The sequence below is a fragment of the Rhinoderma darwinii genome, chromosome 6, assembly GCF_050947455.1.
Source record: "Rhinoderma darwinii isolate aRhiDar2 chromosome 6, aRhiDar2.hap1, whole genome shotgun sequence".
Classification (NCBI taxonomy): domain Eukaryota; kingdom Metazoa; phylum Chordata; class Amphibia; order Anura; family Rhinodermatidae; genus Rhinoderma; species Rhinoderma darwinii.
In genome coordinates, this window is record NC_134692.1 from 127,334,625 (window position 1) to 127,353,889 (window position 19,265).

Below are 19,265 nucleotides of genomic sequence, written 5' to 3' on the forward strand. Positions count from 1 at the left end.
TCGCTCTCTCTTGCTCTCGCTCTCTCTTGCTCTCGCTCTCTCTTGCTCTCGCTCTCTTTTTCTCGCTCTCGCTCCCTCTTTTTTTTTCTCTCTCTCTCCCTCCCTCTTTTTTTCTCTCTCTCTCCCTCCCTCTTTTTTTCTCTCCTCCTCTTTTTTTTTTTCTTCTCTTTCGCACTCTCTCTCTCTCTCTCTCTCTCGCTCTCCTCTTAATTTGCTTTACTGTCTGTTGTCAGGATTTTTCTTTTTCTATCTTTCTCTCTCTTTTTCTCTTTCTCTCTCTTTTTCTCTCTCCTTTTCGCTCTCTCTTTCTTTTGCTCTCTCCTCTTTTTTTTTTTTTTTTCCTCTTTCGCTCTCTCTCGTTCTCGCTCTCTCGCTCTCCTCTTAATTTGCTTTACTGTCTGTTGTCAGGATTTCCAGATTTGGCCATAATTTTACTGAGGAAATTTAAATGGGGGAAAGTATTTCTTGAACTGAACAAGGAATTGCTTGATCAATACAGTAAGTGTCAAGACGTGGAAGAAGTAAAGAAAGTTGAAGCTGAATTCTTGGCTGCTGACAATGACAAGGATACTGAAGAAATAGGTGTGTTATCTGATTATTATTTTTCGTTATTTCTCAAAATGACTGTTTTGTATCCCAAAATTTTAGGAAACGCTTAAACCAGTACATACAGAGTGTAATTGTTCTGTTCTATGTAATTATATTGGATAGTAAAAGATCTTGCTGCGGATTGTTTATTGTTATTAAGGGCCTGTTCACATCAGCGTTGGGCTTCTGCTTGGCTTTCAGTTTATCTGTTCCATCAGAGGAACGGAAAGACAAATGGAAAGTATTGCTTCCGTTTGCATTACCATTGATTACAATGGCATTTTTTTTGTCAGTTTGTTTTGCCTCCGCTCCACAAGGTTTCAGTTTTTTCTCATGGAAACAGTAGTTCAGCACACTACGCTATTGTTTCACTGAAAAAAACGCAAACCTAGCGGAACGTAGGCAAACAAGCTGAAACAAAAAAATGCCATTGATATCAATGGTAATGCAAACGGAAACAATACTTTCCATTTGTCTTTCCTTTAAAGAGGAGCGGTCGCCTCTCCTGACATGTCTATTTTAGTAAATCCTTGTATTCCCATGAAATCACAATTCTGGGGCATCTTATCATAGAAGTCCACATTGTGCCATTCCTCTGTTGTTCCTCCAAGAAATGTATGAATAATTCGATTACTTGGTATGTCTGACACTGTTTACTTAGTGAGACTGTGTAGGGACAGGCTGCTTTGACAATGGGAATGCTAACACCCAGTTGGCTATTTATACATTTCTAGGAGGAATAACAGAGGAACGGCACAATGTAGAGTTCTAAGAAAATATGTCTTACAATTGAGGATTACAAGTATTTGAGATGTCAGGAGAGGTGACGTTTTCTCTTGAAATGGATTTTTTTAGTCTCAAACATTCATGACATATCACTCGGCTGGATCACCCATAGACTTTGATGGAGAATTACCGTGTATCTGCTGCCACTCCATTCACTAGAGTTGTGCTCCCCCGGCATATGTTTACATATAACATAGTTATTTCACTGATTAAACACTGTTGTACACTATTTGTTTTTCTTTAGACGCTTTTGTTACACACTTTTTATCATTTTAATTTTAGATCCATTTGATGTTGATTCTGGCAGAGAATTTTCTAATCCCAATAGAGTCATCTGTTCAAAAAGGTAATTTTTGGTTCTAATTGTACATTTGCGTAGTTATCCACGTCTGTCCCAGTGTTCCTCCTTTCTCATGGGGACTTGCATTTTAAAATTTTATTCAACTGCAATCCCACAGCAAATGAAAGCCTCACCTGGAATGTCCCATTGGTCATCATGTTACGATGACTATCACGGGAAGAAGGCGGCTTTAAGTGTACGAATGACATCTAGCATAAGGGGTATGTTCATATACTGCAGATTGTTTTCACAAATCCACGTCGAAATGCGCGTGCATTGCAATGCATTGAAATCAGTGGTGAAAATCTGCTACATGTGGTTATGTAAAACCTCATTTCATACCGTTGTACTGTAAATTATACCCGCTGAAGCAGGTTTAATAAAGGAGGATTGTTCTAGAAGCACTCCGGATAGACGACTGGCAGCGCCTGCAAGATTTGGTCTTTTTGTGGATTATCTATATTCAATAGGAACCGTCCAATGGATTACAATCCGTCCTGGTCATGTGATGCACACGCACTTGTCTGCTTTCATGGGAACATTTAATCAATTGTGTTACAGAAGTTAATCTGTGCATGTATCGGGCGCCATTCTACATAGCCAGATCCGCCAGTCTCGTATCTGATTGGTCCGTATCTGTTATGTAAAACGATGGGTAATTATAGTGAGATCGTTTCAAACTAAACTTTGTATCTGTAAAATCGTGCCAATATCTTGCATTGAAGCTGAAAAAAAAAAAAGTTTGTAATTTTTTTCAGATTAACAAATGATGATGAGGAGGAATCGGAGGAGGAAAGTAGTGATGAAGGCTCCGAAGATGAAAGTGAGGAGGAGGATGGCGGTGGTGAGGCGGCTTCTAGTAAACCTGTTGTTTGGAAAGGGGTCAAAAAGAGACTTAGGGACTAAGCTGTGAAATACAAAATCTTCACACCCTCCTACGAGGACTGAGATGAAATCATGTATGTAAAGCATTTTGTACATTAAATGTTTAAGAATGAAGTATAAATCTTTTCAGCGACGGGCATACATTGGGCATACATTGAATACATTTGTGGTTTATTTCTTTTTACCTTTAAGCAAATGTAAGAACAAGAACTTCTGTTTCACATTTTATTAAATTCAATGTAAAATACAAATATAAAACATTTTAATCCCACATGTAAAATGTACTGTACGTCGCCACACTGATCTCTGGAAACATTCGTGTTTAGACATTTTCTACGTTCAACTTACAGCAAGACCCAGACGCTGCACCTAGAAATGGTCCGGATACAGTGAGTGTGCGCTATGTAGTCAGTGTCATAGCCGTGACGTGTAAATCGTCAGCATATCAACGTTACATCATATATACGTATCTTAACAAGAGGTTTTTTTTTTTTTCCTGCCACGTAGCTAAAATGGACAACGACAGTCAAGGCTCAGGTTTCAGAAAAGCTCATTTGTATGAAATAGGACCTTACATTTCCATTAAAAACACGAAGGAAACTGTACGAGCCACTTACGGGTATTTTCTTTTCATTTTTAGCAGCTAGCAAACTAAGTACAAACATGGCGTCTATTTCAGGGAAATTCTGGGGCCAGTCGAAATAAGTAGGGCAGCGAGTCAATGGTTCCCGATCACCTTACAGCAGATCCGGCCCGGGACATAGAATCGACTGTAGATGCTCTAATGTGACAGATTCTCTCTAAGAACAGTCCCTGCAATGGGAATATAGTAAGTACGGAGGGCTCTTCCTACACCCATGTGACAGGACTTACCTGTAAGGCATAAGAATTATTTTCTATTACAATTAACGGAGGTTTAAAGTGAATGTCCACTCATGAACGGCTTAATGTTTCTATTTTGGTTGGGATTTTTTTAATGTAAAGAAGTTGCGTTTTAATTTTTTTTAATAAATCTCTATTTTTTGGATACAGGGCTTCAAATCCCCTGCATATAGTTAAAATATATGTTTACTACCTGCAGCTATCAGTAGGGGGCAAAAATAGAGAGGAATCCTCCAGCTCAACCACTGACTGTCGTAATCCAGACCGCGCTCGGATCCTGCGTGACGGCACATGGCTCATGTCCATGAATAAGGACAGAAGTGTTGTCCGAAACGCGTAGGCTACTGCTACCACACCCTTTGCACTTGAACTTTTAATTATTGAATTAAACTTGGAACTGTGGTTCCTTTTTACAATCCTCTACAAGCGCTGGATCATTTCTTTGTTTTCTTATCAGTAGGGGGCGCTTAGGAGCTTACTGCATACTGTTATATGTTAACCTCAATAACACCGTATACAGTAAACTTCTAAGCTCCCTCTAGTGGTGGGATGCAGCCAACATGTGTTATAAAGTCAATCAGCACAGAAGGTTGAACCTAAAAACGACATGATGTTAAAAGTTGGAGATTCACTTTCAATAGGTCATTCTCTTTGCAGTTGCAGCGTTTTGAATACGTTTCCATGAATAGCCCAAGGTTCCTGTAGCAATTTTGCACCATTCGTATTAATAGCTCTTTGTTTAGCAACGAAGAGAATTCAGGTCTACATTTAACTTTGTGCCCCTGTCTAATTAACTGTATAAGGCGTCATTCACATCTGCGTCAGGCTTCCGTTTATTGGTTCTATCAGACCTTTCCGTCAGGGGAACGCATGAACGGAAACAATGGCGTTCCCTTTGCATTATCATTGACTTCAATGGTAATGCTTCCGTGGCAAATGGTTTACGTTTGTCTGCATTCTGTTTTTTTGGCGGCATCAATAGCGTAGTCCCTAAGAATGGAGCGGTGACCAAGCATGCGAAGTACCGCTCCATTCACAGAAGGCTCACGGGAACCCCTGGTATCGGTGGGGGTCCCAACGGTCGACCTTTTCCTATCCTGTAGTTAGGTGATTAATGTTTAAAGGGGTTTCTCATAATAATTGATCTATTTGGGGAATGTTCTCCATTTTCTATACCTCTCTGTACAAATATTATGGATTCTAAAAACCAGCAGGTGGCGCCAAACCCATTGCCATGTCTATCTGATCAGCTGCATCATGCTACATGCCCAGTACTGGATATTGATGCATCCCAGAATTTCCATTGAATAGACTTAAGACGAAAGATCTTTACTTGGTCGGTGAAACTGAAATCAATTCCATGATACACCGATTATTACGATATTCAATTAACACTTAATATTTAAAACTCCAGTTCTCAAAAACAGACCAAAAACTTAACAATAGATAAAGTAGATAAAGTTATTTTAAGCTTCATCTGTTCCCTGCCAAAGGGGCTTTTGACACAATACAGCACAACTGTGTTGTCTCCCATGGCAGCCAAGGGGTTAAGATATTTACAATTCTTTTTTTTTACAGTATAAATAGAATTTCAGTCGTCTTCCATAAACTTCTCCAGTTCCCGAAGTTTCTTCACAAAATCTTGTGCTTCTTTGTCCATTCTTCCATCTAACATCTTTAATATTGACTTCACTGAAGAATAGAAAACATGTTTTACACTTACAGAAAAATGAGGGGACATTTAACAACACATTCTGAAAAAACTGGCCTTGTTGCCCATGGCAACTAATCAGAAATCAGCTTCCAAATATTAAACAGATCTGGAAAAATAAAAGCTGCACTGTGATTGGTTGCTATAGGCAACAGGGCCTGTAATATGTATTCAATTAATAGAAAGCTGGGGTAGAAATTAAGAATAACCACAGGATGGGTCATAAATGTCAAGCTCTGGAACCCGCACCTATATCTAGAGTATGGGTCACCCAACCCCCATCCGCTGATTACAGTCGGGGACTATGTGGAGAGGTGGTCACGCTTGCGCATGTCTCTCTATTATGTTCTATGGGGTTACGGAAACAGCCGACTAAACGCTGCTTAGCTGTTTCCGTAACTCCCATTGACTAGGATGGAAAGAGATGTGCGCAAGCGTAGTCCCTGCCTTAAATCGGCGGCGGCGCCGCCGCCGCACCAGGCAGGACAGGGGTTGGGTAACCCCTGTTCTCGATATATACATGCGGGTCCCAGAGGTGGATATGGCAGAAGTGTTAGAGAAGGAAATAATCCTATTTTGGCATTAAGGCCTGCAAGAATTTTTCATATTTGCGTCGCCGCATTAAGAGAGCCAAACCTTTTTTTTTTTTTACCAGGAAAGATAGAAAGAGGCTGGCATTACTTCTTAACCCCTTTAGGACACAGCCTGTTTTGGCCTTCAGGACACAGCCTATTTTTTCAAATCTGACATGTGTCACTTTATGTGGTAATAACTCCGGAATGCTTTTACCTATCCAAGCGATTCTGAGATTGTTTTCTCGTGACATATTGTACTTTATGTTAGTGAAAAAATTTGGTCGATAAATTCAATATTTATTTGTGAAAAACTTCAAATTTTAGCAAAAATTTGCAAAAATTTGCATTTTTCTAAACTTAAATGTATTTGCTTGTGAAACAGATAGTAATACCACACAAAATAGTTACTAGTTACCATTTCCTATATGTCTACTTTATGTTTGCATCATTTTTTTTCACGTACTTTTATTTTTCGAGGACGTTACGAGGCTTAGAACTTTAGCAGCAATTTCTCATATTTTCAATAAAATTTCAAAAGGCTATTTTTTCAGGGACCAGTTCAGTTCTGAAGTTGCTTTGAGGGCCTTATATATTAGAAAGTCCCCATAAATCACCCCATTTTGAAAACTGTACCCCTCAAGGTATTCAAAACCACATTCAGAAAATATTTTAACCCTTTAGGCGTTTCACAGGAATTAAGGCAAAGTAGAGGTGAAATTTACAAATTTCATTTTTTTTGCCGAAATTCATTTGTAATAAAAAAAAATCTGTAACACAGAAGGTTTTACCAGAGAAACGCAACTCAATATTTATTGCCCAGATTCTGCAGATTTTAGAAATATCCAACATGTGGCCCTAGTATGGTAATGGACTGAAACACAGGCTTCAGAAGCAAAGGAGCACCTAGTGGATTTCGGGGCCTCCTTTTTTTAGGAATATATTTTAGGCACCATGTCAGGTTTGAGGAGGTCTTGTGGTACCTAAACAGCCGAAACCCCCCCAAAGTGACCCCATTTTGGAAACTACACCCCTCAAGGCATTTTTCTAGGGGTATAGTTAGCATTTTGACCCCACAGTTTTTTTGCAGACTTTAGTGGAATTAGTCTGTGAAGATGAAAATCACCTATTTTTCTGTGGAAACATAGAATTTTTTCATTTTTACAAGGAATAAAGGAGAAAAAGCCACCCAACATTTGTAAAGCAATTTCTCCCGATTACGGCAATACCCCATATGTGGTCGTAAACTGATGTTTGGACCCACAGCAGGGCTCAGAAGGGAGGGAGCGCCTTTTGGATTTTTTGAAGCAGATTTTGCTGGATTGGTTTTCAGTGCCATGTCGGGTTTGCAACGCCCCGGAGGGACCAAAACAGTGGAAACCCCCCAAAAGTCACCCTATTTTGGAATCTACACCCCTCAAGGAATTTTTCTAGGGGTATAGTGAGCATTTTGGCCCCTCAGGATCTTTTTTAGAGCTAGGGTGACCAAAAAACAGCGATTTTGGCGCTTTAAATTCTTTATTTATTACAGCGTTCACCGTGCGCAATAAATTACGTTTTAATTTATTCTGCCGGTCGGTACGATTACGCCGATACCATATGTGTATAGTTTTTTTTAAGTTTTGCAGCGTTTGCACAATAAAATGAAGTTTCTATAAAATAATTTATTTTCTGGGACACGCTATTCTGAGCCGTAACTTTTTTATTTTTTCGTCAAAAAAGCTGTGGGAGGTCTTGTTTTTTGCGGGACGGGTTGTAGTTTTCATTGGTACCATTTTGGGGTAAATGCAACTTTTTGATCACTTTTTATTCTATATCTTGGGAGGGGTGGTGACCAAAAAATAGCGATGCTGACCGTTTTCAGTTTATTTTGTTTGCGGCGTTCACCGTGCGGAAAAATTAACATTATAGTTTCATAGATTGGGTCGTTACGAACGCGGCGATACCAAATATGTGTACTTTTTTTTAACGTTTTCATTTTTTCCCTATAATAAATGACTTATTATAGGAAAACAAAACCTTTTATTTTTACACTTTTATAAAACATTTTTATTAACTTTTTTTTACTTTTTACACTTTATATTTTTGTTTATTAACTTTTTTTTTTACTTTTTACACTTTCTTTTTTTGACCTGCAGCTCTGATCGCTGCTGGAATACATTACACTACCTAGGTAGTGTAATGTATTCCAACTGTCAGTGTGACGTCACAGTCACTCTGACAGTTGGTCTACGAGGATCAGCAGAGGCTGATCCTCATAGGCTGACATACATGGCAGACCTGGGGGCCGTTGTCTGGCCCCCGGGTGCCATCACAAGCATCAGAAGCCCCCACGATTGCATGGGGGCTGCTGATGCAATACAAACCCGCTACATGCGGAGATTGCAATCGAGCCCCGCATGTAACGGGTTAATTGCCGAAATCAGCGGCGATGAGCCGCTGATCGGCAACACTAGAGAGTGTCAGCTGTCGGGGACAGCTGATCTCCAAGTTCCCGATGCACACTGTCGCCGACAGTGTGCATCGGGAACGGCACAGTGACTTTCTGTCACTCTGACAGGAAGCCTATCAGGACCAGCCGAAGGTTGGTCCTGATGGGCTTCTGTCCATGGCAGACCCGGAAGCCATTGTTTGGCTTCCGTTTGCCATACTAACTATCGGCAGACCCCGCGATTTCGGACGGGGGTCTGCCGATATGTTAGAAACCCCTAAAATTCGGCGATTGCACCCGATCGCCGAATTTAAGGGGTTAATGCGCCGAAATCAGCGGCAAAGGACCGCTGGCCGGCAAGAGGGGAGTGTCAGCTGTCGGCGACAGCTGACCTCCTGGTTCCCGGTGCACACTGTCGCCGACAGTGTGCACCGGGATTAACTCAGTAACTGTACGTCCTCGTGCGGGAAGTAACTTCCTGCAACGACGTACAGTTACGTCCTGGTGCGGATAGGGGTTAAAGGGTAACTAAACGTTCAACAAACCCCTGACATGTCAGAAGTTTGTGGGGGTCCGAGCACTGAGACCCCCACCAATCACTTGGAAATGTTTGATTACATTGAGAACCGGTAGTGACCATTCTCCTTGTCAATAGAGTTTGGTCCTACAGTCTGGAAATCAGGGACATACTGACTAGGAGAATAGTGATGCCCTGTTAATTTATTCATGCATTTTCAGGAGGAATAGCAGAAGCACAATACAGCGTTGGGCTATGTTCACACCTTTGTTCCAGTTTCCGTTGTTCTGCTCCATTGTAGGAGCAGAACGGAAAAAAGAACGGAAGCGCCAGATCCATCTCATCATAGACATCAGCAGCGCCTGACGGAACCCACTGACTTTTATGGGCTCGTAAAAGTGTCCATCGTTTTATCGAAAAAAATAGCGCTGCACTATTTTTTTGCGGCATTTTGGACTGGAACTACGATGGACGCTCCTATTGGAGTATCTGACAAGATGCTCTAGAATTGTTATTTATGGGGAATGTATTTACTAAAACAGACGTGATGCGAGCTCACAGGTCCTATTTAAAGGGGTTTTCCAGTCATCAGAAATTGATAGCTTATACTGAGGATAGGCCATTAATATCTAAATCAGTGGTGGTCTGACTCTCGGCACCCCTGCCGATCAGCTGTTTTGAAAGGGTTGCAACACTCGTACGAGCGCTGCTTTCCCTTAATTCGTACTGTGAATCACCGACATACTTGTAGCGGCAGTTCACGGTATTACAGTAGGTCGGCGATTCATAATACAAGCTGTGACCGTAGTGACGCGGAAGCAGCGCTCATAAAAGCACCGCAGCCCTTTCAAAACAGCTGATTGGCGGGGGTGTCACCAACCCCTCTCTCTATGGGTATAATGGAAACTTCCTCGGTGTTCGTGATTGCCTCCCACACTAAGACTTACGTGACAAAAAGGGCCGCTGTGGTTTCGATTAACAAACATCCAAATAAAACAAGAATATTCACAGTGTAAAGTCTATAGTGGTGAACTACCGGCAACCCACTGTATCTTTATAATGAACCCGCATCTATATCACATTACCGTTGGCCTTTGGTCTCGTCAGCTTCAGTACCGTGGGCTGGACGTTTTTCACACCACCCGTAATATGAGGCCGATTTAATCCATAGATGACGTTCATGGGGAGGACGGCCTCACCAGCAAAGTCATTAGTAGAGAGCCAGTCGTGATCCATGACAGTAAAGACAATGCAGGCGGACTTCCTCCGACACTGCTCTGATGACACCGGGCTGCGGAAGATATTACAGCGTATTATGGGCGCAAAGCTTATTTTACATAGACATCAAGTGGGAAGGATTTCTGCCCAAAATTATACCATGGTAACATTTGCATGGAGTTTGTATGTTCCCCCTTCCTGTGCTTGGGTGGGTGTCCACTTGGTACCCCGGGTTTGCTCCCAAAGTCCAACATACTTAAAGGGATTGTTCACTTTGGACAAAGTATTTTTGTCGGACACTGATCAGCTTATCACCAGGGAAGCCTTCTGACTGCTGCAACCCCCAGCGATCAGTTGTAATGTTAAATTTCCTTGCAGCGCCACCACAGGGAAAATGTAGAATTACAAGTTTTTATTGACATCACTAGGTAGGTCATCCAAAGCAATTGATGCTCTTTGTAGCCGCTTCAGCTAATAGATGGAGTGTCTGAATGAGGTCCCCCCTCAAATAACTCAAAATTCCCTAATTTGGTATTTAAAAATGGGTTTTCTATACCAGAAAAACTATGAAAATATGTGTTATATAAGTGACAGCAAAGACATTTATATGTGCAAAATAATGAGGTAAGAAATAAAAATCATGGTCCCTCAGCTGCCTTCCACTGCTGTTGTCACTCTAGCCCAGTGGTTCCTAACCGGGGTGTCGTGAGAACAGTCCAGGGGTGCAGCGACACTCCGCTCAGCCACTGCCCTGAAAAAAAAAAAAATCCTTTTCAGGCAGATTCTTTTCTGCCTTACTAAGGCCCTGTTCACACGGAGCTTTTTGCAGGCGGAAAAATCAGCTCCGATTCTTTTGAAGTGGTTTTGCACCACAGGTGTTTTTTGTCAGCGTTTTTTACGTTTCCCATTGATTTTAATGGGGTTTTTGAGGCGGAAAACGCCTCAAGATAGGGCATGTCACTTTTTTTTCCCGCAAGCGGGAAAAAAACACCTCCACCTCCCATTGAAGCAATGGGAGGCAATTTCGACCATTTTTTGCCGTGGTTTTCGCTGCGGTTTCCGCGGTAAAAAGAGTGTCGAAAGACACACTGTAAACAGGGTCTAAGGCCATGTTCACACAGTTTTTTGCAAGCAGAAAAATCTGTTATCAAAATTCCTGAAGAAATTTGGATGCAGATTTTGACCTGCCTGCACTTTCTCTGGCGTGTCTTTTGCGGCGTTTTTCGGCAAACAAAAGCCACGTAAAACAATTTCTCTGCCTCACATGGATTTCAATGGGCGGTCAGAGACGGAACCGCAGGAAGAAAGAGTGTGTTGCTTTTTTTTTTCGCGAGCGTTTTTTTCAGCTCACGAGGGAAAAATGCCTCTGCCTCCCATTAAAATCAATGAGAGGCGATTTTTAATTTTTTTTTGTTGCAGTTTCCACGTCAAACACAGCACGAAATAACTCAGTGTGAACTAGCCCTAAGAGTGTAGTGCTGGTTTTTAGCAGTTTTTTGACTTTTTGTAAACCGTTTTTGGTAGGGGTGCCCTGAGAATTTTTTTCTTCCAGGGGTGCCTCGAGCCCGTAAAGGTTGGGAAACTCTGCTCTAGCCCATGAGTCTCAGTGAGTTCTGGGGGAACCCAGAAAGTAGTTGCAGCATGGGTCACTAAGTAAGGATCTACACATCCCTTATCCTGATCTTAAAAAAGAAAAGTGTTACCCATGTACTTACAAGTAAAACAGCTCATCATACACTGGGTGTAAAGTTTTGGCTTTAACTTGTGTTCGTTGAGCCTTCGCCATCGGGAAAACATGATTGGGGCAGAGCTCAATGATGACAAAGGGATCACTAAGACCTGTAGAATAAAGCGCAAGACTTGTAAAAGGAGACCTAGTGATGACCTGCAGACTTTCACACGTAACAAACAGCCTTGACGTGATCCAAAGGGCATCCCCCCTTCTCATTTACCCCTTGAACACTGCGGTCAGCTTTGATCGCAGCATTCAGGGGAATAACGACAGAGATGAGAGATTTCTCTGATCTCCGCCGCGGGGCTGCGGCTTTGTAATACAGCCATTGCCCCGCTCCTGACAATAAGTGTGCGCGCGCGCGGTCAGCATAAGGTGATACGGCTGGCGCTGCACTAATGAGACAGAACTTGGTGATGTTTTGCAGTGCGCCCGCCATGTTCTGTCTTCAGTGCCGGCAATCATTAGTGCAGCGCCGGCCACATCACATGCTGACCGCTTGCACACTTGTGAGGACTCGGGAGCGGGGCAATGGCTGTATCACACAGCCGCAGCCCCGCTCTCATACATTCATGTGTTACAATGCTAAGCTGTGCGGCCGCACAGCTTAGTATCGAAATACATGAAATAACGGTATTGAACCGTTTGAGGGTGCACAGTATAGAAACGGCAGTTCGATGCATCGTGGAACCCCTTCGAGTGACAACTACAGTCCACAAGATTGCACGCAACTCAATGTATTCATGTGGACTGCAGCTGTAGTTCAATTGTTAAAATCAATCAGTAGCGCTACAAATGGTCTAGGTGTAACCCTGTGGAAGATATGTTAATCACAGGGTGTCCCGCTAAGGTCAGGCCACCGATCAGCTGTACACTGGGGAAGCCCAGCATCATTTCCTTTGGGCGCCACCACAGGAGAAATAATGTATTACGCACTTCTCTTCTAAATCAATAGAGAATCCATGTAATTCAGACACACCGGGTCCTGCTGATTGAGAAATGGTATTTAATCTGGCGGATTCCCCATTAGGGTATCTGAATATTGTTTTTCTAAAGCAGACGACCCCTTTAAGAGTAAGAAAATACAATGCTTGCGGGATAGGGCATTTATGTCAATGGTTGTCTGTCTTCTCACAACAGATGACCTATCCACCGAATAGGTCATCAGTATGTCATCGGTGCGGGTCCAACACCCGGACCCTGCACCGATAAGCCGCTCCAGTGGCTTGCGGGCATCGGATGTTGAGGCACATAATGCTATCTACGGAGCCCGGAAGCAGTTGGCTCCAAACATAGCATAGTGGCCGTGCTGCAGAACTGAAGGTCCGCTCCTATTCACTATTCTGTGGCCGGAGCGATCTGTTTCTGGCTTGTACGTCCGGTGCGCGGAGACACCAGACCAGCTGATCTGTGCGGGGCCCGGGTGTCAGACCCCCACATATAATGTACTCAGGGGCGTAACTAGGAAAGACTGGGCCCCATAGCAAACTTTTGACTGGGGCCCCCCCCTCCCCTGGGAGTCACACAACCCCCCTTGTAGATAGTGCCTTTTTTACAGCCCCCCCTGTAGATAACGCCATACAGTCCCCCTGTAGATAACGCCATACAGGGCCCCCCTGTAGATAACGCCATACAGCCCCCCCTGTAGATAACGCCATACAGCGCCCCCCTGTAGATAACGCCATACAGCCCCCCTGTAGATAACGCCATACAGCCCCCTTTGTAGATATCTACAGAGGGGGACTGTATGGCGTTATCTACAGGGGGGGCTGTATGGCGTTATCTACAGGGGGGACTGTATGGCGTTATCTACAGGGGGGACTGTGTGGCATTATCTACAGGGGGGCGCTGTATGGCGTTATCTACAGGGGACTGTGTGGCGTTATCTACAGGGGGGGACTGTGGCATTCTCTACAGAGGGGGCTGTATGGCGCTAACGCCATACAGCCCCCACTGTAGAGAACGCCATACAGCCCCCCCTGTAGAGAACGCCATACGGCCCCCCCTGCAGGGAACGCCATACAGTCCCCCCTGTAGATAACGCCATACAGCGCCCCCCCCTGCAGGGAGCGCCATACAGCGCCCCCCCCCTGCAGGGAACGCCATACAGCGCCCCCCCCTGCAGGGAACGCCATACAGCGCCCCCCCCTGCAGGGAACGCCGTACAGCGTCCTGTCCCCCCCCCCCCCAAAAAAATGCGACCTACAGTGTTGTTGTGTCCTACAAATAACATGCATCCCCTATCCACAGGATAGGGGATACATGTGTGATCGCTGGCAGCGATAGGGGGAACGGGGGACTGAAAGTCCCCTGAAGTTCTCCATGACTAACCTCTGACTTCCGGCGTCTGTGTCGGCAGCTCAATAAAAATGAAAGGAGCGCTGGTCACGCATGCGCACAAGCGCGAGCGGCGCTCCATTCATTTCTACGGAGAAGCCGACACAGAACCCGGAAGTCCGAGGTTTGTGATGGAGAACTTCAGGGGACTTTCAGTCCCCCGTTCTCCCTAGCAATGCCAGCGATCACACATGTATCCCCTATCCTGTGGAGAGGGGATACATGTCTTTTGTTTAATGGCAGAGCGGGGAGATACCTCCCTGCTCTGCCGTAGTGATGAGTGGCGTCCCGCTGTAGCAGCTATAGCGGCTGCTAGCGGAGCCTGCGGCCATGGTGGGGGCCCGTGCCGGCGGGCGACACGGGCCCCCTCATGCCGCGGGCCCCGTAGCAGCCGCTACTGCTGCTACGGCGGTAGTTACGCCACTGCATGTACTGATGACCTATCTGGTGGATACGGCTATATGAAGTGATCCCCTTCGCTCCAGCCTCAGTCTCTCACACTGTGTGAAGCAGCTTCATGCTGATAGGACAGCGTCAGAGACTGTGAGGAGGCTCCGCCTCAGGAGAATCTCGAGTGTTGACACTCACTTGTCTAATATAGGCTCATTTGCATATTTAGAAAGAAAGCTCAAAACTTAAAATAATACACGTTTTGGGACACGATTTTTCACTATTATCAGTGTGACCGCGCCTATTAGATTAGCTGGGAGATAGGGCATTACTAAACTAGTGACAGTCTCTTTAATCATGCACTGTATAATGAAAAGTTCTGCCACTTGGTTTTCAATTAGTCACCAAAATCCGTTAGTTAACCCCTTCCCCTGCATGAATTCTGGGCCTTAATGACCACGTTTTTTTTCGTCTTTCCATCGTCCCATTCAAAGAGCTATAACTTTTTTATTTTCCTGTCGACATAGCTGTATGAGGACTTGTTTTTTGCGGGGTGAGTTGTACTGTTCAATGGCACTGTTTTGGGGTATATAGAATTTTTTCAATTAACAATTGATTTTTTTTGTGGGGGGGGGGGGATATAAAAAAACAGCAATATAGCCATAGTTATGTGCATTTTAAATTTACGCCGTTCACCATGCGGTGTAAATATCATGCTATCTTTATTCTATGGGTTGGTACGATTACGACGATACCAAATATGTATAGATTTTTTTATGGTTTACTACTTTTGCAGAATAAAAACACTTGAACTAAAATAATTTTATCTTCCATCGCTGCTTTTGGGGTACATGGGACTTATTGACTAACCTTTATTATTTTTTGGGGGGGAAATGGAAAAAATAGCAATTTTGCCGTTGGTGATTTGCGTTATTTTTTTTACAGCGTTCACGTTGCGGTTTCAATTATATGCTAACTTTATTTTTTGGGTCATTATAATTGCGGCGAACCATATATGTGCAGTTTTTATTTCTTTTTTACACTTTTACTAAATAAAAAGGCTTTTTATGAAAGAAAATAGATTTTTTTTTCTGTGTACCTTTTTATTCATAATTTTTATTTCACGTTATTTATTTTTTCAGTCCCACTAGGGACTTCACTGTGCGATCTTTTGATCGCTTATATAATGCTTTTAGTGTACTTAGTATACCAAAGCATTACTGCCTGTCAGTATAAAACTGACAGGCAATCTATTAGGCCATGCCTCTGGCACGGCCTAATAGGCATATAGCCAGGGCAGGCCTGAGGGCCTTTGTTAGGCCCCCGGCTGCCACGGCAATACATAGGCGGACAGTGATTGCATTTGTGGGACACCGATGCGTGTCAGAGGGAGCTCCCGTCCTCTCTAAACTACTCATATACAGTGGTCGCTAATGACCGCAGCATCTGAGGGGTTAAACAGTCGCGATCGAAGGAAACTTCGATCGCCACCGTTGGAGCAGTAGACTGGCTGTCATCAGACAGTGGAGAGCCTGCTCCGGCCTGCACGGACACCTGAGCAGTAAAAAGGTGGCGGCCTAGAATAAGGCCCCTTAATGACCGCCGCGAAAAGTCATAGGGGTGGTCATTAAGGGTTAATGGGAACATTCTTGTTTACATCTGGAGGGTTCATACCCATATACTGTAGACCTAATACTTCTCATAGCTGAGAGTTTGCTACATTCATATCCTCTTTTAGCTCCATGGACATGGTTTCTACTTTGGGGCCAGCTGATAAAGATGGAGGTCAGTTCTTTGTTGGTTTTCAGAAGTTGTAATTCATAGATAAAGCGGAGAAGAGAAATAAAGAATTGGCCAGACATACTTGAGTAATCACTTCATGTATTTATGTTCCTCACCATTTGCATCAAGTGCGATAAGATCGGCCGCGTGCAGCACCTCCACGTACAGCTTCTGTTCCGAGGTCTCGTAGTAGCACTTAACACTAATTCTCCCATATTTACTGTGCTCAGCTGATCTCTGGAAAACACACAAGCCATTGTGTCACATAATCGCACATCACCATTCACATTCATGGCGTGGGAAATACTAAAGCAAGTCAATATTTAAATTTTCCACCTCAACATCTCCTGCATCAAAATTTTTTGTAATTTGTACTAACACAGTATTAGGCCATTGATCCTTCATAGCCGTTAAGGGTCTGTCCAGCGTTAGAAAAACAAGGCTGCTTTCTCCCAAATACAGCGCCACATCTGTCTACAGGTTGTGTATGGTATTGCAGCTCATTTCCACAGATGCGAATGGGGCTGAGCTGCAATACCACATAACCTATGGACAGGTGTCGCTGTATTTAAAAGTAAGCAGCAATGCTTTCCTTATCCTGGACAACCACTTTAATTATAGCATGCCTCCATGTCTAAATGAAGCTTTTACTGTGCTCTTGTACCTATGTAGTAATTGTGGGGGGTTTATCTCCTATATTATTGTGCAGTCATTTTCTTATATGTTTCGTTGTTATTACTCCTGATTTCCGCTTTTTATTTTTTGGGACATGAAATAGCTGACTTACAGTTACTGTTGCCAGCCATGTTTGTTCTCACGGGGCTAATTTCTCAGTCACCCGAGGTCTTTTCCTCAGTCTCGAGTCTCTCACTGGTAGTCATTCACATTTCTCTGCCACCTGGTCACCCAGACATACTTTCCCCTTCCTCTCTAAGCTCTTCCTAATGCCTTATTCAGACGGGCGTATAAATCGTCCATCTGACGGACGTTTTTTTAAACGGCCGTCACAAGACTGCATGCATTTCTATGGGTCTGTTCACACGGTCGTTGTTTTAACGGACCACCCGAATGGCCCGTGAAGAAATAGGACATGTCCTATTTTTGTCTGTTTGCACGTATCCCTCAGTAGACTCAAGGCTGAGGGATCGGTGAAAATGGGTCCTTCACGGGTGCAAATCGTCCGTGAAAAACTTTTTCATGGTCGATTTGACACGCTCATTTGAATAAAGCCTTAACAGTCACATTTCTATTCCACCTGGTCACCCAGAGTGACTTCCCCCTCCCTTTCATAGCTCTTCCTGGCAGTCAGTCACAGTAGGTGAATCCTCCCATTCCTCTCACTTGTCAGAGACATATTTGGTTTCATCTATGCCTATAATGTTCTAGCTGTTGCAGAACCACAACTTCCAGCATGCTCTGTCAGCCTCTTGCTGGTAGGGCATGCTGGGAGTTGTAATTTCACAATTGCTGGAGAGCCGCAGGTTGGGGACCACTGCTGTAGTGTTTTGAAACATGTATAACCTAGGGGTATGTTCAGATATTGATTTTTTTCTTTTTTCTTCTATACGTTTCCCAAAAAAATCTACAAACAAATAATGCATTTTTTTCAGATTTAAATATTCAGTTTATTTGATTACCTGATCCTTAATGTTATCCAGGTAGTATTTTTCAATAAGTTCCCTTGTAGAACATTTATTCAAACGCAGCTCTTCTTCCAAAAACTAAAAAGTTACAATAAAATGAAATAAGATGCTTGTCATGCAAAAATATCAAAATATACTAATGGAGTTAAAAAAACCAAAACGTTTTAAAATACGAAAGAAACGTACATTTTGTTATGACTACTGCAGGGCCTGAGGGGGCGGTGCAGGACAGGAAGAACACAAAAGGAGAATCCCTGTGTCATGCTCCACCCCTTAGGTCCTGCACTAGTCATAAAACAGTGCATCAGTTTTCCCCTTAAGTGTTCCTTAAAAAAAATATATAAAAAAAAGTTAGTCGCCTCATCATCTCAGTGACACTTTGTAATGTAAATGGTGCTCTGTGGAATTCCCCTTTAAGAGTTATCTGGGAAAATGACCTATATGTGTACTGTCCTGTTTATAAGGCCATATGTACATCCAACAGAAGTGCAACAATCACACGCCTTGTAATTTATCAGGGGCGCTTTATTTCTGTTGACTTACATGGAGAGAAATGATTATGTGATTCATGGGGATGATGTGACCCTCTTAATATGAGCAATGGACGGCCATTTTTAGGTGTAAACACAATTTTACTTGTTGGCTATTCAATAGACGTTAAGCAATTCACTGTTGAAATAATTACGGGGCAATATATAGTTTAAAAAAAAAAACCACAAAAAGGTAAAATTTTTCTTTTTCTTTATATAAATAGAGTTGATCAAAAGAAAACATTATATGGACATTTGCGTAATTCGTTCCCGTAGGGCAGGAATATCGGTAGAGTTCTATATGGTCACAGCTACGCCATGAACACCTATCACAGCCATAGATGTAGTTATTAGACAATATATTGTATATTTAGACCGTGTTTGTTTCAATTAACTTTATTTATAAACCTTAAAATCCATTTTGAATGTTAAACTTTATTTTTCCTATACATATTTACAACACTCGACAGTTTCATTCGAGCTATAATGTTGAATTTCTTTTCATATACTTTGTTTTACTAATTTTGTGCTTTTTTGGTATTTTTTATTATATGATGTTTCATTTTCTGTTCAGACGGAAAACTTTATTTACAATTCTACTGGATTCATGTTACCAGAGCAGTGCATTGTGGGCGTGTCTATGACAACTTTATGATGGGTCACATGACTGTCTATAGAGGACAGATAAACCACATACCGAATCCAACAAGGAATCAGCAGAATATTTACTTTCACAGCAAATTTGCGACGTGAGAACATAGACGTATGTTTTCGGCTCCATTCACACCCAAAGTGAAAGTAAATATTCTGCTGATTCCTTGTTGGATTCGGTATGTGGTTTATCTGTCCTCTATAGACAGTCATGTGACCCATCATAAAGTTGTCATAGACACGCCCACAATGCTGTGGATTTTGCATCCG

General features: G+C 42.9%; 2 protein-coding genes across 6 annotated transcripts in view; one reads left to right on the plus strand and one right to left on the minus strand.

Annotated features, from left to right (window-relative positions):
• Positions 1-2,720, plus strand: part of TSR3 (TSR3 ribosome maturation factor) — a 14,512-nt gene extending 11,792 nt beyond the window's left edge. For all 4 annotated transcript variants that reach the window (XM_075830318.1, XM_075830320.1, XM_075830319.1 and 1 more), the window contains exons 5-7: positions 409-582; positions 1,657-1,720; positions 2,473-2,720. In XM_075830318.1, the coding sequence (XP_075686433.1) occupies positions 409-582; positions 1,657-1,720; positions 2,473-2,620 (386 nt within the window). In that variant the 3' untranslated portion in view covers positions 2,621-2,720. The remainder of the gene's footprint in view (positions 1-408; positions 583-1,656; positions 1,721-2,472) is intronic.
• Positions 2,721-2,810: 90 nt separating this feature from the next.
• BAIAP3 (BAI1 associated protein 3) overlaps positions 2,811-19,265 on the minus strand; it is a 162,147-nt gene continuing 145,692 nt past the window's right edge. For both annotated transcript variants that reach the window (XM_075830316.1, XM_075830317.1), the window contains 5 exons: positions 17,809-17,892; positions 16,288-16,408; positions 11,646-11,769; positions 9,798-10,003; positions 2,811-5,173 (listed from right to left, as the gene is read on the minus strand). In XM_075830316.1, the coding sequence (XP_075686431.1) occupies positions 5,073-5,173; positions 9,798-10,003; positions 11,646-11,769; positions 16,288-16,408; positions 17,809-17,892 (636 nt within the window). In that variant the 3' untranslated portion in view covers positions 2,811-5,072. The remainder of the gene's footprint in view (positions 5,174-9,797; positions 10,004-11,645; positions 11,770-16,287; positions 16,409-17,808; positions 17,893-19,265) is intronic.